Source organism: Canis aureus, chromosome 29 (genome assembly GCF_053574225.1).
Source record: "Canis aureus isolate CA01 chromosome 29, VMU_Caureus_v.1.0, whole genome shotgun sequence".
Taxonomy (NCBI): domain Eukaryota; kingdom Metazoa; phylum Chordata; class Mammalia; order Carnivora; family Canidae; genus Canis; species Canis aureus.
Genome location: NC_135639.1, coordinates 39,954,518 through 39,979,335, shown reverse-complemented (window position 1 = coordinate 39,979,335; position 24,818 = coordinate 39,954,518). Strand labels below are relative to the sequence as shown.

General features: G+C 38.3%; 1 protein-coding gene across 1 annotated transcript in view; it reads right to left on the bottom strand.

The window, feature by feature from the left end:
* The window catches only part of ERCC6 (ERCC excision repair 6, chromatin remodeling factor), a 73,860-nt gene that overhangs the window by 25,622 nt on the left and 23,420 nt on the right, over window positions 1-24,818 (bottom strand). The window contains exons 6-8 of the mRNA XM_077878600.1: window positions 18,522-18,647; window positions 13,429-13,587; window positions 6,012-6,147 (exon numbers count right to left, since the gene is read on the bottom strand). Coding sequence (XP_077734726.1) covers window positions 6,012-6,147; window positions 13,429-13,587; window positions 18,522-18,647 — 421 coding nt within the window. The remainder of the gene's footprint in view (window positions 1-6,011; window positions 6,148-13,428; window positions 13,588-18,521; window positions 18,648-24,818) is intronic.

The window sequence follows — 24,818 nt, the reverse complement described above, 5'->3', positions numbered from 1 at the left end:
AAATTTTATAAAATTCAACATCTTCAAAAGTGATTTTAATATGTTAATAAACTAGGATTGGAATATTTAATTCAACAGAGTATAAAAGGGTATGACAAGAGCCAAAAAAATTTTGAAAGAGAAGAACGAAGAGAGAAAAAAGACTTTCTCATGTCATACTACACTCAAAACTTCCAAGTTCATAAAACTGCTTTAGAGAACAACTATAGTACCTGGCAGGTATTAAAGGTTCAATGGAAGAGCTGTATTATTATTATTATGACTACTACTTCGCCATCCTCCTAGTCAGTTTTTAATATCTGCACTGTACTACACTGAGGAGCATACCTGATTAACCATTTCCCAACTCTGTACTTTATGGTGAATGCAGAGTAAAAACCTCAGGGCTCCCAGCTTTACAAACATATGTAGGTTTCTCCTGGGACTCCCTTCCCTCTGCTTCACCCTGACTACACTGTTACTCTACCACCACCAGCCCTGCCACAGCTACTAGTGCCCAAGAAGAAAAGCAAGTTGTCTCAAGATGCACTGCTCCACCTTGAACGCCTCATCCTGCAGGTCCCGTGACTTTCAGAAGCCAGAGCTGATGCTAATAGCTCCTCTGCATCTAAGTTTTCCATGGAGCCCGTGGACAGGCAGCCACCACAACTCTACCTTATTTTCTCCTCCAGGAACACAGTGGTTATTAGAAGACCCGAGAGGGCAGCAGACCAAAACCAAGAATGTCCGAGCCGAACTGTCCTCTAGGCCTGGAGCTCTATGCATGCACAGAGAGAAGAGGGGGATGAAAACAACTACAAATGCTTGGGGCTTCAAAACCAGCAGAGGTCAAATTACCATCCACATGTATAAAATGTCTACGGGGTGATAGCCAAGCCCTGCAAATGTAGGTCCACCTGCTCAGGACCCTGGAACTCCTGTAACTGCTGGATGTACAGACTCGCCATTGGCCATTCCCTGAAACCCCCCAAAGAATGCCATCCTGACCTGGATTCTGGATGTCACTTCACCACAGCTGAACAAACGAGATGCCAAACCTCACAAATACACACCACTGGCGCCAAATTCAACTTCTTTTCCATGTTTAAGGACTGAAGTTTACTTGGAAAATTCTGTAATGTTGAACCATTTCTACCATATTCAGACAGATGGAAGATGATGAATAAGAATCAAAAAGATACTTTTATAAGACTAAGAATTTTTTTTCAAGCATCTCTATTGAAAATTAACTTCCACTTAACAGCCACTGGGCAAAAACACCGTCTAAGACTTTGTTTTCACCTGATTCAATCTCAGAATTCTGTAACTGCCTAGACTAGTTTCAATAATGGTGAATTGTTGATTATGGACATCTCTATCCAAATACTTAAGACAAATCATCTCGGGCGGTTTCAAATTAAAAGCTTGTAAAATATGTAACCTCTCCTAGTTTTTGCAATTAATAGGGTACATCTGCAATTAGCCTGACTTACTGAATGCAGTGCTGTTGTCATTAAAAGATGTCTGTGAAAGTGCTGCTGTTATTATGGGGGCTCAGGAGACCAATCCCTCCTAGAGGGCAAACAGTGGACTGGTAGAAAACAACAGCCATAAATCACACTGTCAGGCAGCAGGGAGAGTGGAGAGGAGCACAGGCACATGAAGGCCATTCACGGTAAACACAGCACGGCAGCTTCCCAGGCAGGATTTACTGCACCTGTAATTAATTAAAATTTCCTTCAAGCTAAATCTTTAATAAACAAGGATTTGTGCTGACAATGAAGAAAAAAAGGGCTCCAGCAACATAATTTTACAATATACCTCACAGAACAAACATAACATCTATCATTTCTTGTATCAGGTGTATACACCGTCTCTGAAGTTAATAGGAATTATATCACTTTGTGTTATAATTTGTGTACTTGGAACGGGTCTGAAATATTTAGGATGCTTGAGGGACCATGTGGCCCTTTTCTACTTTTATTTGTTATGTTTTTACCTGACTCCCTTCCAGCTCTTTAAAAAGCCAAGTCCTTTGACTCTAGTGTTCTAGAAAACAGGTCTTTTTAAAGAACTCATAATGGCAGTTTCATCAAGCAGCCATGTTTTCCTGTGTTTTTTTTCTTTAATCACACCTTGTGTTTCACAAAAAGAATTTTAACACGCTATTTCATTGTTTCCACCTGGGGCCAAATGCATCTGACTGTGAGAAAAAAGGTCTAGACGTAAATGCCAACGAACATATTTGATAAAGCAAGTGTGAACCTTTGACCTAGAAAGTATTTATATTGAATGAGTCAGAAATACCAGAGCATCCTTTCTTTTGCCTACTGAGAATAGGTCTACAGCATTCTTTGTTGCTAACAGTAGGAACTACCTGAGTAAATGTTACATGCCAAGGACGACAATACACTTCTCATGTATACCTATTACCCCAACAATTAACAAAACTACCAAAAAATACTCATTTTTTAGGAGATCAAACTAGATTCACAGAAGCTAAGTGACTTGCCCAAGGTCACAAAGCTGTAAAATGGCAAATCCAAGATTCAAACCCTGGTCTGGTAATGACAAAACCTATGCTTTGGAACCTTTAAGCTATTGTTGTATTTCCACTCATGCCTCTAAATGCCCCAAGTTTGTCAAAATGAGATAAAACTCTTTGAATTACCAAAAATATTCCACAGAATTACTGTATCTGTACGATACAGCAAGAAAAGGTGGGAGAGACAAAGTGAAAACTGTTTCAGAATATAAGCAAGAAATTTCTCATTAAAACTTCTAACAAAGTGTCCTTAATAATTAAATAAACTTCGTAACAGTGCTAAAGATGCCACCATCCACTGTGAGTTATGGGATAAGTATCACAAAACTGCCTTTTATTATCTTTACAAATATTTTCTCTCCCCAAGAAAATGGTTAGCTTTTCAAGGTCAGTTAAAAACATCACATCCATTTTTTCGGAGACTTAACAGCCTCAAATGCAATGTCATGTTTATGGTTACTCAACAAATGTGTGTTAATCAATTCATGTAGCAAATTTCTCTATGTTATAAAAAAGGGATCACAAAACATAATGAGAAAAGGAAAATCTTAGATTCCCATGAAATGAGATTTCAATTGACCATTAAGAGGAGATCCAGAAGACTGAAAATGTCTTTATCTGACTTGATTGTTTGGGTTGAAAAAACTAGCCACATATATTTCTGCATGGTCACTGGGTTTGCATTTGGTAATTCTAAATTATGCTGTCAATCAAAGAGTATTAACAAAGATAATACAGGGTCACATGCGAGAGAGGTGGGAAGCTAAAAGGCAACACAAGGAAGAAGAATGACAGATGTGTTCCATTAAGAAATTGATCATCTGATGTCTGTGCTCTAAGTGAAGATTTTTTTAATTTTCAAAATTATATGTCATATCAGCTATGACAAAGACAATCTATTTGAATAAGCAGAACAACTCTTGAATTACTTTCAAGTTTTCTTTAAGATTTTGTTTGTTTATTTATTTATTGAGAGAGAGAGAGAGCATGCACGCACAAGCAGGAAGGAGGGGCAGAGGGAGACGTAGACTCCTCCCCAATGAGCTGGAAGCCAGACATGGGATGGGGCTTGATCCCAGGACCCCGAGATTGTGACCAAGCTGAAGGCAAATGCTCAATCAACTAAGCCAGCCAAGCACTGTACTTTTCAGTTTTCTAAAGAGAAATTCGCTTCCATATTTGCCCTAGCACTGAATGTCCCCTATGCCAGAGCACCATTATCTGGACAGGCTAGTGGACACAGAAAGCTCCCCCATGAAGAAAAAGAATCTTAGCTGATAAGAAAAAAAAGGAAGTCAGAAATTAGATGCTGGCTTAGGGACCAGCACTGACAGAATGTTTGAACTACGATTAAAAAACAAACTCTACTGCAATCTAACACATTATCTGCAAATCAACAGGTACGCATGGGGTGGTGAAGAAGATCTTCACGAATAAATATTAAAAGAAAGGAGCAAAGGTATTTGAATCCAGCAGCTAGAGTTCTGATCTTGGAAGTGTTACTAACAAGGTCTGTGCAAAGGGTTTAATGTATTTTCAATGTGTCCTCAATACAAATAATAAACAGATACTAACAATAATAAATAATAAACTATGTTTCTAAGTCAAGAGTATGGTTTGTAAGATGCAAACAAATATCTTTTTGGTTGTTTGCATAACAACTTACAACTTTAGAGATCTGGGATACTTTATAATGGAAAAGAAATGGTAGAGTTAAGGGTCAAAGGAAGAACACAAGTCTACTGCTTTTTCCTCAAAAGTTAAATAAGAAACAAGTTAAGGCCCTTGGTAAATGGTAAAGCACCAGAAAAATTATGAACAATCACATGTATGCATGTGTTTGCATGTGCAAAACCACCTCAGAAGATGGAATCACTGCAAACAAAAGTAAAGTATCTATTCTCTAAAGTTCTGCCCTCCAAACAAGGAAGCAAGTCTCACCAACAGAGATATTTCATTTACATGAAGATAGTTCTCAGGTTATAATGAAAGAGGAAATGCAGATAAGCTATGATAAAGGTGCAAGTGAGTATACACCCTTCAGTAACCCCAAAGAAAATAAAAGGATAAAGAGGAACATACGGAAAATATGCCTTTTCTTTTTTCTTTTTTCTTTTTTATTTTTTGAAAATATGCCTTTTAAAGAGAAACATCCACTAATGAATCCTGCAGGATTTTGTAATACAAAACACCAAGAAATGTCAAGAGAGATGGAAGTGAATGAAGGCAACAACTACGTTTTATACGGGTGACAAAAAGATAGTTATGACAACTTAGTTTGACTAGAATAACAATCTAAATGGTTATCTTCATGCTGTTAAAGATCACTGTTTTGTTTTGATCATGGCATTAACCCTCCTTCATTAATTATTTTAACTCAGTTTTCCATTTATCATTTAAAATTAGGGCAAAGTCAGTTGGTTTTAACAGCAGCTAGTATAGCAAGATTCCATCTCACCAAAACTGAGCTACCAAATTGTATATACTCCTGATTCACTTCTGTCAAAAGCTCCACTTACTCATGATCCTGAACAAAATAGGAGTTTGGAGGAAAGGGGTACTGGGCAAAACTGAAGAGACAATGGATTTTAGGGGCTCACATGTGTCTAACTCTGTGAGGCAAATACTCAGCTGCTCTTTTGGGTGCACTGCTCTCCTGGGGGTACAGAAGAGTTCACTCAAAAGCTACAAAGACTTGAGAAAGAAAGAACTCATAACAAACTGCCACTTCGTGTCAATAAAGTAACCTGCAAACCCAAGGTGAAGATGTGTAATTAGTTGCTACTCAGCAAATGCTTATGGAGCACTTTACACTACTTACAGTCTAGATGGTCAGAGCTGAGAACTAAAAAAGCATAATACAAGCTCTCTATGCTACCCATTTGAGCACAAATAAACTTTAATAATGGGACTAAAACTACAAATGAGTGAAGAAACTCAACTCTCAAAATACAGTGATTATGCTTACATGTTAGCTAAGGATTCAGAGAACACAAAACAATTTAACTAAAAAGCAACAACACAAATTAGGAAATTCTCAAAAGGGCCGGTTATTCTTTGTTCATTAAAAATATGCTGAAAAGCATGTTAACAAATGCATTTGCCAATGAGGAGTTATTACATTACACTTTCTTAAAACTGGAAAGCCACTAAAAGCCCGAATCCCACTAGCTAACTGTTAAATAAGCCTCCCGTGTATGGTCCCAATCATGCTATCAGGCTTGTGGTGACCTGTCAGTGCCCAGTTGTGTTTTGCTGGACAACAAACATGTCTTAACAACACTATGAACAATTAGAATGATAAAGCCTATATTCATAATTGTTTTGAAAATACAGAGCTCTAAATTAAACCAGTAACAGTAAGTAAATGCACAAAAGAAATACAGGAACATACATTTGAGAAATATATGGATCAAAGGAAAAACAAATATGTAAAAGAAGTTTAAAACCAAGCAAACTAACTGGTACTGAAGTATTGTAGTGTCACCTTTTTCTGTGTATAGGAGCCAGTTTCATGTAGAATTGCCACTCTGAACGGAGGCCACCAGGTGTGAAATTCCTTCACCCACTGATGCATCACTGTCGTTGGACAGACAATTATAGTCGGACCCAATCCCTTGAACCTGCACCCAAAACATCCAAGAAGAAAACACAACCATGAATGACAGCGTATGGATGATTAACCACCAAAGACAAAAAAGGAAACAAATAGGTAACAGTTTTAAAAAGAAGAGCTGAGCTATAGAAATTCATTGATATTTTCTTTAAAGAAAAAGCTAGGGATCCCTGGGTGGCGCAGCGGTTTAGCGCCTGCCTTTGGCCCAGGGCGCGATCCTGGAGACCCGGGATCGAATCCCACATCGGGCTCCCGGTGCATGGAGCCTGTTTCTCCCTCTGCCTGTGTCTCTGCCTCTCTCGCTCTCTCTGTGTGACTATCATAAATAAATTAAAAAAAAAATTTAAAAATAAAAAAAAAATAAAAAAAAATAAAGAAAAAGCTAGTGAGATTAACACCTAGTAAGTGAAATCTAGAATTAAGTAAAAAAATAAATAAGTAAAACAAAAATTACGTAACAAAAATACTTTCCTTTCCTCTTCTATTTCAGGTGAGAGGAGATGTTATGTATCTCTTCAAACACAAGAGAATCTTACAAGTTTTTGCCCACAAGATTTCAGTCAAACTCCCAGCCCTGGGAAGAAATGCTGCAGTGGTCAGGGGTTGAAGGGTTGGCATGCCCATGGCAACATGGATACCAGTAGATGCCAACAACACCTACAATCCGTCTCCTGACCATTGCGGTCTGCTTTCATAATACTGTGCTGCTCACTTCTCCATGTGATAAACACTCAAATGGAGGGCCATGACAGGGACCACTTCCCCTAGAAAGCCCATGCCAAGAGTGCAGCTGCACTGTTCTTGGGGAAAGCAGCAGAGCACGACAGGAGCACAAAGCACTACCCAGCGAGAACCTTAACAGCACTCCCAAAGACACATTTATATACCGGGATACCCACTGGAGCATCATCTGCACTGTGGAAAACATGGGCGCTACCTAAACATCCATCAAGACAAGGGATGAACAAACCATTCCATTTCTTTAATTCGGCACAAGCTAGTCATTAGGAGCACTGCCTGGGTCTGAACTCCAGCTCTGCACACATTAACTGCATGATCTTGGGCACAGGTTAAGTAAAACCTTTCTGAACCTCAGTTTCTTAATTTTGAAAGAGGAGTAATAATAGTACTGATCACATAGGGTTAAATGAAGATTTATTCAGTTAATACCTGTAAAGTGCTCAGAAGAGTGCCATACCAACAAATATTACAAGGGCTTGTTAAGTAAGATAGAATAACACAGAACCATTAAAGTCACATGAAGAATATTTAAAAACCTTGAAAAATGCTCATAAGAAGTCTTTTAAAAAACAAAATGACTTATGCATTCACTCCAACTCACTTTCACATAGAGAGCCAGTAGATTGGTTGTGGTGGCCACTTCATCAACATTCATCTCTCCCTCTCTCCTTCCTAACAGAACCATGATTTTGTGCGGGTGTCCCCTCTTGCTTCCCATACATATACTTGATGGGACTCTGACCATTGTGTGGCTGTGGCAAGACAGGAGAAGCAGGAACCCAGGTTCATGCACAGCTGTCAGCACACAGTACCGCTCAGCGTTGCTTACACTTCCACTCAGGGCCTGGTAAGACTGGTATGCTCAGTGTAAGGAAGGATTTCCATTCTAGGCTGGGGGCGGGTTTTCTCTTTCAGTCTCTCCTACCACATATGAACAAGGAAATATAGCCCAGCACCTGCTGGGCAGATGGGCTACAGGGCAAGGAGATCTTATGACTACAAGGAACACTGACCTTAGGAGAAAACTGAAGTCGCTGGGTCCCTGACGACATCACTGAGCTGCGGATCACACTGTGTCTACTGCCCACCTCCTCTGTATTCCTAGGTGTATCACGTATATTGTGAACATGACTCAAAGTAAGTTTTGCCTACTTGCAGCCCAAATATCTTGATACATTGCACACCAGGGTACTGACTGAATGTGTACCACCCTGCCCTCCTTCCCCCCATTACAGTGGAACAAGTATCCCTTTTCTCGTCTAACTTTTGCCTATGCCTAGGAGTCCACACCCTACGACATCAAGGCTCTCACTACCGTGTCTACTTCCTCCTCCGTCCTGCTGGGAATCGGGTGCCAGTTGGTGCACAAAATGAAAATCAAGCCAAAGTCAAACTATGGGAATCTCTTCAGCACTAGACTCACACTCAGCTCGCGCTCCAGGAGGCAGCTTGGAGCCAAGGCTGACTAAGGATGTTGAGGCCACATAGCTTACCTGTCACTCATTCTGAGGCAGAATCACAGCCACTCTTCCTCCCTCCCTCACGTTTTTCTGCCCAACAACAATGCTGAATATCTGAAGCTAGATGTACACTGCACATACTTCCCTTATGCTATCTCATTAATTCCCATAGTTGTAATTACTCCCTCTACACTGATGACACCAAATCTAGGTCTTCAGTCCATATTTCTTTCCTGAACTCCAAAGTATCACATGCATGGATATCTAATTGCTGGCTGGTCTCTCCACTTAAATGCTCCCACAGCACCACACATCATCCTCCCCCACCTTGTCCTCCTCCCATGTTTACAAATCCAATGGAAAGAACTGTCACCCACTATCCAGGTGCCCAAATTAGAAATCCATGCTTCATCACTGATCTGTCCCTCTTGTTCTCTACCATACCCAACCTACAGTGAGTTCATGTCATGTCTACCTCCTCTGAAAGGCACCCTGGCTCTCCATCTACACTGTTGATACTCCAGTTTTGGCCACTATCACCTCACCAAAGTTGCTGCACTTTTTAGCAGAGACATTTCAAAAAAGCAAAATCTGAATATCTCATCCCTTTGCTTGAAAGACTTTAACATTTGCCCACTGCTCTTGAATAATCTACACACCTTAAGCTGGCCTAGAAGACCATAAGGACTGCCCTCTGCTCACCTCCTCAGCCTCATCTCTTTCACTGCCCCCACTCCAGCATCAGCCTTTGTGGTTCGGCACTCCACCTGCCAGCACTATCTTCAGTTCCTACAAAGTGCACGTTCCTCTGATCTCTCCATATCCCCCTTGTCCCTTCTTACCCTCTTTTTTTTTTTTTTAAGATTTTATTTATTTATTCATGAGAGACACAGAAAGAGAGAGAGGCAGAGACACAGGCAGAGGGAGAAGCAGGCTCCATGCAGGGAGCCTGATGTGGGACTCGATCCTGGGACTCCAGGATCACGCCTTGGGCCAAAGGCAGGCACTACACTGCCGAACCACCCAGGCATTCCCCTTCTTACCCTCTTATCCTAGCTGCCATCTACCTGTGCTTTAGCTCTGGACTTCTTTTACAGTCTTCCTTTATCTCCCCAGATGGGTAATGATCCTTCCTTGGTATAGCAATCCTAGTTAGGACCCCATACTAACCCTACCATAACATGTTATTATTTATATTGTAATAGATCCCTCCTAAGCTCCTTGAAGATAGGCCTCTTCTTCAAACGCCTAGCACAGGATGTAATTAATGAATATTGGCTTCATTAAATGAAAACATTTTCTTAAAGGTTAGAAAATATACTGAAATGTTAAAAGAGATTATTTCCAAGTTAGGGAATATGGGTAAATTTCTCTTCTTGATATAGCTCAGTAAATAATTTCTGAGCTTGAAAAAAAAATTTTGTAAGTTAGAGTAAATCACAGTGCTTGAAATATTAAAAATAATCTGCTGCACAACTCAAAACTATCTGTAGTTCTAATATAGAAACAAGCCATAACTGAAAGGCTCACCCTTATATTCCAAAGTGAGAAAATGCCTCCACCCACTTCTAAATCCTCTTACTCTTCAGCTACAGCTACTGCCCCTGCCCCTTTGCGTCCACACTAAGGGTTCAAGAAGTAGAGGCTGCAACAGACTTTGACACTTCCCAAAGAATTCCCAAGCCAGGCTCTGTTCCTCACTAAGGGCAGGTCCCATGCAGGCATCCCCTCAAGCTCCCTGGGGAGAGCATGACTCTGTTCTGGCCCCTTCCATAACAATATTCATTTCTAAAAGGATTAAATGTACCAGCTTCTTTATATCCTCCACGTCCCCAAGAGTTACTATCAATATGCACTTAGCAGGGATTAGGAAACAACCAATCAAAACCTGTTTAAAATATTTACAAAGTCACTTTCAAGTAAGCATAAATATATACACACGCTTTACTCAGTTATATAGCATTTTTTTTCCTTTTTATCACATGCTTTCTGCAAACGGCTATACGGATGACTCACGTTTTGTCATTTAGGGCCAATATTTTATTCTAACTGAACATCTATCTGGCATTATGATGGCCTTTCGTTTCTGCCATTCTCCCTCTATTAGAAGACTATGGAGGTTTTCACACTGAATAGAAATCCAGGAGCAGACCTAGATTGCTCCTGAACCACAGGAAGGGCAATCAAATCCATTAACAGTCACATCAACTGAACCACCCTTTTCTAACCCTCAAAACCAGTGAGATGAGCATAAGAAATGGCTAAATGTACTAGAGTGATTAGCATCAATTACCAAACTGGCTAAAATTCCTTTCATCTTTGATTATCATTGATTATCTAACAAGTTCAGGACAAGCCCATAGTTCTAATGGTCAAATACTTCAATTTACAGGATGGAAATCTGCTATCCACAGGCTAGAAGTTAGCAGGATTTAAAAGGAAAATATTTACCTTTAAAAGTTCATTAACTTTTGCAAGCCATTTATTTGTAACCAGGAATTTACCAAATGATATCCAAGACTTTAAAGTATTAACTGCAGTCTGAAAGGTCAATAATTTATTTCGTCGTCATTAAATTCAGAGGACCTATCAATATAATATGAATGGCCAGGGGAAGGGAGGATAGTACACACAGAATGAACTAGGAGCACAACGACCAGTGTAAATTTTTACAGTTGCATGTAATAAGCTTCTCCCTCTTTTAAAAACAAACACACATGTGAAAACATGAAAAAGCAAAACTGAAAAAACCTCTGTACCATGAAATTTCTTCTTGGTATCCCAGAGACTTACACTGTTTCAGTCATCATGGACCATAAAATTGCATCCCAAAGACCATCTCAAGTTAGGGCCCCCCAATCTACAGCTTGAAGAGGTTCAGAGAAAATGTAAATAGCCAAAATGAGCGACTCCTAGAGAACTTCATTTGACCATCTATTTTTCTTTAGAATATAAACACAGAGAAGAACTCCAAGCTCATCTAGTTGCAGAGGTGGACATGTTATAAAAATGTGAGAAAAACATGACACAATTTGCTCTGGCACGTGGAAGTGGAGGGGACCAAGCTCCCCAGCACACCTTTGTTCATAAAGAGCCCGGCTGTTTGGCTGACACAGAAATGCATTCTGGGATGCCATATTTCTACCAATACTATTTTAATAAAAACAATCTGGGCTATAGTCCAACATGCCACACTATTTCATTATGGAAAAGAGGATATGAGCTTTGATAGTTAATTGATTACAGCTGCTGCTCATTATTAGCCCTGCCTTCACTCCTAGTAGGATTGCTACCACTCTGGAGAGCATGTTTTAATTTTTAGATCAAAACTACACTGCAGGGATGACTTGAGTTTCGTAGACCCAGAGTATTAAGACTCCATACAAGTCTCATGATAATAGGTAGGGAAGGAAAGATAAGAGACAGGAAATAAGAAAATCTGAGAAATCATTTAAGAAAAGAAGGACAGTCCTAGAAACCATCTGGAGCAGCCAGGGGCATTCCAGTTAACCAAAAAGAAACAAACAAAAAACAGCCATATAGAGATACAAAGCCAAGCCAATCAAAGAGCTTATTTAGAACAGAGAGAGCACTTTTCAAAATATTAAACTAATGACACTAGTAGATATGAAAACACTAAATGCTCATTTTCAGCTCTGACTTTTCCCTTGGGCTGGGATGTTTTCATGTTCCCAAGCAAAACATGTAATAGAATTCTAATATATGAAGGAAAACTTCAGCTTCAAAAACATCTGTGTAATAAAAAAATATTTAGTATTTTAAAATCTCCATATGTTTTTTCCCTTTCCTACATCATATAAAATATTCCTACAATATTTTAAAACTTCATATGCTCCTCATGAGAAGTGTGATCTGTTAAATTAATGGAAGGATAAAAACAAAGCACTATTGGAAGATCAAAAAATAAAGTTCTTTACTCAATAGTTTATGGTCTGCATTTGGCTCCATACTAAACGTTTCTCTGGGGATAAACCAGAGTGCAGGACAGTCACTTTCTACAGTTGCTGACATAAGGCACATTGACACCATGTTAAGGTGTCTCGAAACCCTATTTAGTGAGTATCTGAGGTTGCTACAACAAAACCATCTGGAAAATTTCCTGCTGTTATTCATTAGATAAACCTACTGGAATCCAAAGAGCTCTCAGATTATCTGGGCTCAAGATTAAATACGCTACATAATTTGCCTGGTATTATTTTTACCAATACTGATTTACATAAAGCCAATTTACAGCTTCAGTATTGAAATAAATGCTCACTGTATTTCAAGATAAAATTATTTCAATCCCAACATACTGCATTAACACAGTTTAAATGTTGATTCTTTCTGAATACCACAGCTTTAATAGTTCATTTACATTCCTAAGGAGAATAAAGATCACAATCTAAGCATAATTTTCTGTCATTTTAGGCAGTCATTTATGCTTTGGCTTTAGAGTTGATATAAAATTCTTGAAGATTGGGAGAGGGAGAAGAAAGCATAGTGAACAGACAATTTCATGTAAAAAAAAAACCAACAAACAAACCACTACCACTATCTATAAATGCAATAGCACGTACTGATTATAAAAGAAATTCGGGAGAATGGCTTTTCCAAAGCTCCAACTTTCCCCATGAATAGATGTACTTACTGTAATGCTCACCTGGTCTCCTGCCAGAACAAATATTTTAATGTAAAATTTAATAAATGGAACTAAAGGTATTATGCCCAATTTAAAATTCCATATTGTGTAAACTATTGATATTAACATAATTGAGTTTGTAAACAATCCATTTGTAGAAGCTAACCTTAGACACTGTATTGACCCAAAATATCTAGTGGGGCTCATCTGCAAAATGAAGCATCAATGCCTGGAATTCATTAAAAGTGTTACATGTTTAATTTCTCCTGCCCTACAGCTCCATTGTCTCGTAAAAATTTTCCTTTGATGTCCCCCACTAAAAGAATTAAAGGAATATTGTAATTGAAATGTCATCAATAATTCACAAGACCCTCCTCCACAGCAATACATCTGATGAAATATTAATTGAGCTCCACAGACTGACAGTCTGCAGAGGAGCACTTGCCTGTAATTTGAACCACGAGTCCTGATCTTGCTGTAGCTCAGACCTGCCAAGAAGGCAATTATCTGGATGGTCTTGCCCAATCCCATTTCGTCTCCCAGAATTCCTCCTGCCTGCTGGCAGTGCAATTCCCACAGCCACCTAACACCTGTCTGCTGGTACCTACAACAACAAACACCAACAAGAAAGAGAAAATGGCAAATGGTGGATAATACAGACCATAACAGAAAGTACTCATGAATTAATCATTTGGCTAGGTTCTAGTACCAGTCAGAGAAACACGCCGGATGTGTGTTTTACATGAGTATTATATTTATAAGGTCATACATTTTTTATTATCTAGGCATAAAATCACAAATTTTTCTTTATAGAACACGTTAACACATTTCTAATTAAACTGATAGATGAAGTAATTAGGGACTATTTCATTTCTTTTTCAACATTAGAAATAGCTTAGTAAACAAGCATAAATTAATTATCTTTTATTCAGTATCTTTCCAGAAAAAAATCTCAAATATTTTTAGTTACATAAAGTTCCAATAATTTTTCTATAAAAAAGAGGCATTAACATTTACTTTTTCTATCTGAACAGCATCAAAAAGCAAGACCGAGAACAGCACAATTCATAGCATATACTGTTGAAAAGTCACTTGATAATTACATTATCTTTTCATAGGAAATATTTAATTGAATTTTAAGGCCATAAATAAGTCTGAATAAAAGGACTGCTCACAAAATTAGTACATGATGGATGATTCTCTCATATTATTAGCAGATGCAAAAAAGAATAGTTTAAAGAATCAACAATACAAAAAGTCTTAACATTTTAAAGCAGAATTTGACTCATAAATACAAATTATCATTACCATAAATATGAAAAAATCAGAGCTATTACAATTTTAAATAAGGAGTACAAGACAAAGAAAAAAAATATGTTCTCAAAAAACGGTATTTTCCTTTCTCCATCAATGGTATATTTAATCTATAATCTAAAAATGAAGCTTAAAAAAAGGAACAATGCAAGAAACATTTCTGAGAGTAAAGGAAGGGCAACATGATAGAATGGTATGAAAATTATATGCCAAGTTTAAAAACAAATCCAAGGCAAAAACTATTTAAAAGACAATGAAGTCTAAAGTTTTGTTTTGTTTTTTCCAAAGAAAATACCAAGGCTGATGAGCTTCCCACCTTACAACAGGTAGTTTTGTTGTTGGTTTACTAGCCCAATATTTACTTCAGTATGTGTGGTGTATATACCTAAAGTCTCATTGTGGATTCTAGTCTTTGTTGAGCTAGTTTTATTTAATAACTTAATTATGTATTATAATTAACTTTTCCCCCAGTAGTTTGCAAATCGATTCCAAAAGCTTACCTCTAGATGTTGCTGTTACTATCATATAAGGGAAACTTTGAGAATGTTGCTGCTTATTAAGATTGCTAATATACACACTGAATATGCACCCTGAAGAAGAGGATTAAAAATCAAAACACAGTAAAGTCTAGTATCGATAAAAGATCATTAAATTTAGGAAGGACAAGCTCTATTAACATGGTATGTAATCAAAGAATAATGGCTACCAACTCCTTAAGAAGCCAACTACTGTGGAGACAGCTGGCCAGGTGGTTTGGACATAGCCTCACAACCACCCTGCATAATCAACCCATTATATAGTAAGGATATGAAAGCACAAAGAGGTTAAGTAACTTGCCAAAGGTCACACTGCTAGGAAAAAAATGAGCAAGCCAGAACTGAAATCCAGAACCTCTTCTTCTAAAATGACTCCACTTTGGAGATAATCTTGACCAGCAGTTCTCCATGGGGAGTTATTTTGCTCCCCAGGGGACCGTTGGCAATCCCTAGAGTCATTTTCGGTTGTTACAACTGGCAAAGTACAATTATAATCTAGTAGGCAGAGTCCAGAGCTGCTGTTCAACATCCTACAATGCACAGAATGAATAATCCTTACAACAAAAGAACCATTCTGTCCAAATTGTCAGTTGTGCTGAGCAGGAGAAGCCTTGATGTAGAATAAAAGCTGGTTGTGAACCACTACACTGGACCAAGCTCAGCTGTGAATAAAAATGTAGTTCAAAAAACTGTTAAATGATCAGAAGCACTTAGATACTACTTAATCAACCTCCTTTTACCAAGGTGGAGAACAACTACAGGACCAGCTCCTCCAGGCAGAGTAGGGACCAAAATTTCCCAGTGACCATTCCAGTGTTTCACCCACTATACCACAACACCTCCTCCCAACATGGGTCCAACAGCTCTCTGTCTGGAGCTAATCAACTCAAGGTGGGGAAAATCTAGAGCAGCACTTGAGAAGTCATCAAAGGAATAAAAAGTGGCAACCTGCACAGTATCCCAAAGGGAGTTTAGGAGAGCATTAAGACAGCTGCATCCTATGTCATCCAGAAGAGGCAGTAATAGCATGATGGGTGTTTTCTCATCTACAGATGTAATCTCCAAGGGCATAAACATAACATGTTTATAAAATGATTAACACTAAAGAAATGTTTTAAGAGAAAAATATCTACTAGGTGGCCCTGTAAGTCACATTACTACATGGAAATCCCCAACAACTGGGACACTGTGCAAAGATGGCAAAGAGTGGCTCTTTCTACAAAGGCCCTCAGACTGCACTAGCATACTGGCTGGTAGGCATGTATCACTGGATGAGGAGGAGTTAGGGGGTCTGGGTTCTGGTTTCAGCAGTACCACTAACTGACTTAGGTTTTGTTGCTTTAATTTCCTAATAAATGCTGTAAATAATTACATACTTTAAAGGTTACAGAATTGTTTCCAGAACTTTTTTTTTTTTTACAAACTATTGTACAATAGTAAAAACTGATTATACACTGCTTCCCCCATGAGACTGAAGTATCACAAAGTAACCACAAATAATTGGTGTATCTTGGCATTGTCACACTAACCCAAGAAATTACACTTGTTAGTGTGGCTAAAAGTAAGGTCAAAAGATTGAAGTTTGTCATTTGATTGCTAAATGATCCAGACAAATGCATTTGCTGGGCAAACTTTCAAAATAGAATTTTTAAAGTTAAACATCATCTTGCAGAAAATAGCACTTAAATGGATAATTGTACCTTCTGAGTCCCTTGTGTACAACCCTGTTAATTTAATTCCACAGAGTGCAGTAAATAGAGCAAAAATATATCTATGGCTTAAAATTAAACTGGCCTGGCTAAAACTTAATCATAAAAGAAAAATGGAGACTTATCACCCTATTAATTTTTTCATACAGAAAAGGAACAGAAGTTAGTAACACTTAGGAAATATTAAAAAACCTGGTTTTGAGAAATGAAAACAAAATACTTTCCAAAAATGTGCAATTAAGACTCATTAAAATAAATAAACATGTATTTACATTAACTACTATAAGGTTAATAGTCAATACACCGAATACTATATACTCCTAGTAAGCAAAGTTTGGTTCTAGTGACCGTGAAATTTTTTAAGCAAAAATCTCACACACAACAATGCACATTCAACTTAACTCTTGAGGATAATTGCCAACTCATTATATATGCAGAAGTATTCTTCTTTGTTAAGTCGATTTAATTTATAATTTGGGTATTTCTTTTGCTAGTACAACACTGATACCATTTGGCCTGCTCCTTAATAAGAAATCACTTTAAAGAAGATAAAAAGAGTTGTCAATAAATGTTGTTTGCATACCCTTCCATAGTTAATTCTCATCTGGGAGAGGCAATAAACAAAGTAGCCACCCCTCTGGACTACAAAATGATTTGTCTGCAAAAATTACTAGTGACTCAGATTTGAATTTCTACATAGGTCTGCTCTGTCCAGTTATGGCAATCCAACCAAGACACTTCACATCTTTAGGATTTCAGCTTTCCTATATATTCAGTGGGATAAAATAACTACTCCCAACTCCTTTTGCTCACCCTCCCCTCACTGAGATAAAAATTAGAACTAGAATATATGCCCTTTGAAAGGAAATACAAAAAGCATGGTTTTTTTGTTTGTTTGTTTTGTTTTTATTCAGAGAGGTGGGAAGGGGCAGAGACACAGGCAGAGGGAGAAGCAGGCTCCATGCAGGGAGCCCGACGTGGGACTTGATCCTGGGTCTCCAGAATCACACCCCAGGCTGCAGGCAGCGCTAAACCGCTGCGCCACCAGGGCTGCCCAAAGCATGTTATTTTAAAATAGACATCTTGCACGAGTTTAAGGCATGGCAGACACCCAACTCTATGAAGGAGATTAAACATAACTGTCTCAAAGAAAGTTCACATCCTGCACCAACTACCAAGTGATGCTACTAAACAGAAAATAGCTACTGAATGGTTTAACTTCCTATACATATCAAGAAGCCTTCCTAAAGTATCTTGTTAAGTAAATCCCAAATGTGGCTCAGCATGTATGTTCACCATGGGAGACTGGCCTGGGCCATGGAGCCTACAGGCATCTAATACACAGCTTCTGGTTATCTGGAACACTAGGCTACTCCATATAAGAAACACAGTTCCAAGTAGCAACTTAATGCTGAAGGTGTTTGCCTAGATCTTCTCTTTTGACATTAGAACAACATCTACATAAAATATTTAGATGCACATTTAGTCAGCTCAAAAGTATTATACCCTTAGGTACAATATAAAAAACTCAAACTGTTCTCAATAGTTTTTATTTCTACACAGAAGTAAAAAAACAAAAACAAACAAACAAAAAAACCCCAATATTGATTTTAATATACAACTCTTCTTACTTCATCTGACTTAAGAAATTAGAGGTTTGGTCCCTTAAAATTACTAAGAACAAAAAAATTAATTCAGTGTAGATGGCTTTTAAATGTGTTGCTTTTTGCCTGCTGAGACAGGTCCACACAGATCCACCAGCTTACAAACATGCCCCATGCGCACTTCAGTCAATTTATTATCATCTACTTCTAATGAGCAGCACGTGGCTAAAATTATATTTGATGGTATCTGTATTTGAAATAAATTGCTGCAAGTACCTTAAGGGACCGCAGGTTACTACTGTGTCATATCTAAAATATTAATTTGTACACAATGGCTTGATGATAGATATAAAGGAAAGAACACATGGCACATACTTAAAAAGCTTTCTGAACAGAAAACCCGGCATTTTAAAATCGTCAAACTCAGCATCGCTCTCCTCAGAATCATCTTCGAGCTTCAGACACTTCTCTTTGTCCTGCAGCCTCAGCTTATTCCATTTCCTACCACGAAAACAAAAATCATGTTTCCATTATTTTGGTTAAAAGACAGGTTAAAATATATTTCTAAATAATGTACGAAAAAGAGGGAAATCAGAATGGTCTTTTAGCTTTCTGCTACCATCATTACCCAAAACATTGATATTCAAAGAAAAATAATTCTCTTTTCCTTCCTTCTCAATTCAATTTTTTTTATTTATTTATTTATTTATTTATTTATTTATTTATTTATTTATTTATTTATTTATTTATAAATTTACTTTTTATTGGTGTTCAATTTGCCAACATATAGAATAACACCCAGTGCTCATCCCATCAAGTGTCCCCCTCAGTGCCCGTCACCCAGTCACCCCCACCCCCCACCCACCTCCCTTTCTACTACCCCTAGTTCGTTTCCCAGAGTTAGGAATCTCTCATTTTCTGTCTCCCTTTCTGATATTTTCCACTCATTTTTTCTCCTTTCCCCTTTATTCCCTTTCACTATTTTTTATATTCCCCAAATGAATGAGACCATATAATGTTTGTCCTTCTCCGATCGACTTACTTCACTCAGCATAATACCCTCCAGTTCCATCCACGTCGAAGCAAATGGTGGGTATTTGTCGTTTCTCTCAATTCAATTCTTATTTGAATTATTACAGCTGCTTTAGAAATATTTCTGTAAGGTCTCATTTCATTACCAAAACTACTTGTGCCTCTTCTGGCATATCCTGTGGGGAAATTTCTCTGCTACTTCCTAAGATATATGAACTTAATTCTAGAAAAGACTCAGTGAAAACTTCAATATAAGTATCTCCAAAATGGTAGTATAACAAAAACAGATTTATAATTATTATTTCTATGCAAAAGATATGATGGTCATAGCATAAGTGAGCATAGTATCCTGAACACAAAGCCAATTTGGGGTCAAAATTCCTATGTATCAGATTAACATATTGTTTACTTAAGCGGGGGGCATCAATAATACCAAAAGACTGCTAAAGTAAACAACTTAGGAAAAACTGTGTTCACTAAATAAAACCTAAACTATAAACTTAGTAATATGATGCTTTTCAAGTATAAAATCAGTGTTTATATCTCAGAGGGATGATGCCATGTATGTATACCACAAGAAATGTCTGAAGATCTGAAAGTTTTAACAACAAACTAAGGTTGTTGGGAAGGTGCAGTCATTTAACCAGACTAATTCTGTATTTAAATAACTATAATGGACACTGGTGTCATGAGTTTGTGTGTATGTATACACACACACACACACACACACACAAAACTCAACAGTCTCACATTCTATTCAGTTCCAAAATAAAAGGATGATCTTTCTCAGTATGCACACAGCTCACAATGGGAATTTCACAAAATGCTGGGAATGGAATAAAGCAATACAGATAAACACCTTCAAAGTAAAAAGCTCCCAGGAAGGGAATGAGAACAGCAGCTTGTATAAGAAGACATTTATCAATCATCGATTATGTAAGAATACAAAGAGAATGTATGGGGGAAGGTGAATGAGCACATGGAAGGATAATATCACACACTGCCCAGTTAGACCAATGGTATTTTCCAGTATCAACCACCGCCAAATATTAAGACCAAAAGGGACCAGGTATCTGCTGGAGGCCCTTAAAGCACATTCTCTGATAAAGTCTTGCCTTTGTTGAATATGTCAACTCTTCAAGAAACAAAAGGAAGGGCTATCTGAAATTTAACTGTGATCAGTAAGGAAGCAGTAGCTGGTGATCTGAAGCGGCTTCTTAGGGTACTAAGAATGCCTATAAATAAGCCCTATTGGTAATTTCCAAATAGCAAATATAAGAGGCAGTATATAGCCAAGCCTAAGAAAATAGCTGTCATATAACCATGAGATAGTCTTTTTATATAAAATATTTGATGACATTTTTGTGCTTAACTTCTAAAGGCATCTCTTCCTCTCTTATTTTTCTTTCTTAAAAATTATCTTCATGCAATTGATGAAATGAAGTACCTCTCAGTGGCTCCGTCTGCTATTCTTTTGAGTTTCATATTATCTACAAATTTAGTTAAGTGCAATGGTATACAGCAGTGGTTCTCAACCAAGAGCAATCTGGCCATCCTCCCTGCCCCTCCAGAGTAATTTGACAATGTCTAGAGACATATTTGGTCATTACAACTGCTGTGGGGAGGGAGATATACTACTACTAGTATCTAGCAGGTGGAGACCAGGTATGCTACTAAACATCTGACAACGTACAAGCCAGTCCTCCACAACAAAACGTTACCCAGTCTCAAATGTCAATAGTGCCAAGGCTGAAAAAAAACCATGGTATATAAGTATATCCACTACTAGAACTTAGAAACCAAAATGATGAACATATATTTTCCTGGTGTATATATCTGGATTCTTGTTACCTACTATCTGAAATTTAGTAAGCAAGCAATTTCACATAATGAGATATTCCTCAGTATCCAAATTCCTTACAATCAGAACTCAAAACCAAAACCAGAGCTACAAAACATACCTGTATTTAGTAAATTTATGAATAATACAAAACTCAGAAGAATCACAAAAACTACCATATCCCCTTAAAAATACTCCATTCTGCAATTATACAAAGATAATTTTACAGGAAGAAAAAGGAAAACACCACAAGATACTGGTTTTAAAAGTTTGGCATAAGGTCACTAAATATTTTACATAAAGAGTATCACATATTAAACTCCATTGACAGATGATAGCTATTTCCTCAGACTCAGCCAGTAAGTCTTTGTGGCTCTTCAATTTCCCACTGCATCACTCTGCGTCAACAGGGTTTCATCCTCCTCTTTCTCCTCCCTCCTAAAATGTATAGGCGTTATGTCACCACAGAACACAGCACCTAGGAAACCACAAAAGCCACTACAGAAATGATTGCATTCCAGGGACTTCCGCTTCATAAAGATGAACAGAGCTGAATATTTATTCAGTTTGGCTAAAGGATGACTAAAGGTGGTAGGGAAAAATCATTATTGCCTACAAACATTTGTACCATTGTTAAGACAAATTGCCCCAGTAGAATCATATACACATATTAAAGACAGTAAATACCAAGGTTATAAAACCACATGCGTATGTGGCTCAGGCTAAAAGATCCTTCTGTTATATAAAGCAGTAATTCCTCATGTGGCCTGTAGCCAAAATAGACCTCGGACCATCTAACCAATGCCCAATGAAGCAGTGCAGGACCAAGTGCCAATGGACAAGAAGCAGACTAGGGAGGCAGAGGAGTGCCAGATTCACCTGAATTGAGAGAAACAGATGCCTTTCCCATCCTAGATGCCATCAAGGGTCTTAAAGTTGCTCTCTTTTGTGTGCTTAACCTGCTTGTCCTGCAGCCTGGCAGGCTGAGCAATCTGTCTGGCCAGCAGGTGTAAAGGGATCTCCGTGCTATGAATAAACTGGGTTTGACGCATAGAATAAGCACAAACCAAAATACAAAAGTGCACCCAGATGGTCTAGAATCAAATCCTGACTGCAAGTTATCAGTTCTTTAACCCTCAGCAAGTCACTTAACCTCTGCAGCACCTACCTTTCCTCAAGTGTGAGGTGAGGAGAACAATGGTGTCTACCCACTTCCCTAGATTTAGGGAAGATTAAATAAGGTGCCACATGTAAAGCACTTAGCATAAGCCTAGAATATAAGTACTTAACAAATAAATACACTGTTATACGTAATCATGTCTGCTTACTGAAATCCTCACACAAACTTGCATGCAATCCCCAGAGACCAGTATATTACTACATTCGTGTACAGAGAAGTGGTGGAGGCAATATATAGTACAATACAATCCGCTTGTGATAATGCAACACGCTTGCAAGGGTTTAACAGAACTACCTGAATATGTACATTTGAACAAAAACCATGTTTGTGAATCAAACAGATGCTCAGAAAATTATGATGACTAACATGATCACCATGAGTAAACACAACTACCCATCAGAAGGTATTTACTGGAATACCTCGATTTTAAAATTCTGTGATAGATGTGTATGCAGGGAGCTGTCATAAAATATGGCCGCTTTCTGTATAAGAATAACAAGAAAATAGATACAGAATGACTTAAAATTGGTTGGGGGTGGGTCAAGATTAAGATCTTGGCCCCAATGATTTAAAATCTTAAAAATCAGATATGGACCCAAAGTATCTCAAATCTGTTATTTCAATAAATAACATAGAGAATGGATTTTAAAAGTGGAAGGGGGCAGGAAACAGTCCATTTTTGGAAAAGAAATAACTTTTTCATGTTTTCTACACTCTCATTTAAAAACCTCTGCACATATCATAGTCACAGCTGCAGCCACATAAAAGTAAGTGGGCCTGGTGTTCCCTGGCAGTTTTTCTAACTCTTCACAAGACTGCCATCGTCAGCCTGCTAGCAGCTTCACTGGCAGCCACTTAAGAGAAAAACCCAGCAATAAACATAAAGTTAAATTCCAATCAGATGCAGGCAGAGAAAATGCTCCCTGGCTTTGCTACATTCATGCAAGAACAAGAACCTGGCCTGGGGCTGAGACCACAGCAACGATCTGTCAGAAGCAACGGGGACCCAGGGCCAGGCTGCTGGCAACAATGCACAGCATAATCAGTTCAACTATACCAGGAACAACACTTCCTCCAGTTGCCAGGGCACCTCATCAATCGAACCCTAAGAATACACCTGAGAGCTAGCTGCAGCCAATTTAAAGTTAACTTATTTTCAAAGAAGAATTTCCAGAACGCCAAAGATGTTCAAAATATGTAAGTGGGAAAACATAGCTAGCTGTCATTATGCCACTACCTTGTGGTGCCATCCTTCCTGTGCCATCTGCATTCTTATACTGTCCCCAACTTCCCTCCCACAAACACAAACATCTACATCCCCCATGGACCCTTCAGAGCTCTGCTCAAGCAGTGCCTCCAAAGGAGGAAGCCTCCTCTGATCAGCCAGAGTTAGGTGTCCTACCCCCCTGGTACCTTCCCAATCCACGGCTGGTGTTTCTACTAGAGCGCTCACCAAGTGTCAGTACCATTTGAAAACACTATCTCCCCCATTAGACTGGGAGCCACCTGAGGCAAGAGACTGTTTTTATAGTCATTTTCACATCCCTAGAGACCAGTACAATGGCCTACCTTAATATAGATACTCAGTACATGCTGCATGAGTGAATGAATCAATGAATGCGGTTCAGAATCAGGCTAGGGATAAGGAAGACATCAGGGACAGATGCGTGGCATGGGAATGGTCAAAGTGGGTCATTCAAAAATGGGTTCAAGAATTGTCCCGTTTATCTCATTTACAGCCTACCTCCTGCTGCATTCCTCCTCTCTCTAATGTATGATGTTAAGGTACTACCCCCAGATGCATCCACTGGATAAACATAGTTAAGATCCACAAAGAAATGAGGCATGGCAAGGACGGAATCAGAGAAATTCTTTAAATCGACCAGTAAAAATTTTATAAGTTATTTTCAAGTCTTGAGTTCTGTTTTTCGGGTTTTCCAGTGGATTCACTTTGCAACAAAACTGGGTTTCTGCCCACCAGCCTTTGGGAAGAATCGGGAGCCCTGAGTTTGGATCCACGTGGAAAGGGTGGGCAAAAAATTCAACTTTTTTTAATGAAAGAATTCATCTTCTGACAGGGGAGGGGGGTAAAAAGCTTAAACTAGCCCTAAACAACACTCACATTACTAGAAAGGAAATAAAGCTTTTGATGGTCCCACCTTCATCTTTTTCTTTAATCCACACATGCAATAGTCACAGCTGCAACCAAATAAAATGAAGCACATTATTCACTGGAAAGAGTTTCTAACTCCTACAGTTCCTCAGACTTTGGTGGCAGCCACTAGAGGAGAACCCGGTAAAAGACACTGATTTCAGATAACACTGAGAAGTGAAAACCAGATGTGGGCAGAGAGCTACATTTCAGGTCTATAACTAGCAAGGGGAGATCTGAACTTTAGAAACATCATTCAACATCACTGTATTTGTCTCCCCGGCCACAAAAGGAACCAAGTAAGAGGTTCTCACAGCACTACATGACAATATAGGTACTACACTCTTTGGAAACTATTTTTTGTTTACACTGCATACATGTCAGACACTATCTCACAATTAATTATTGGCTGGAGATTATATAAAAAAGTAAAATTGGACATTTTAGTTAATTGTAGGTTAAATACAA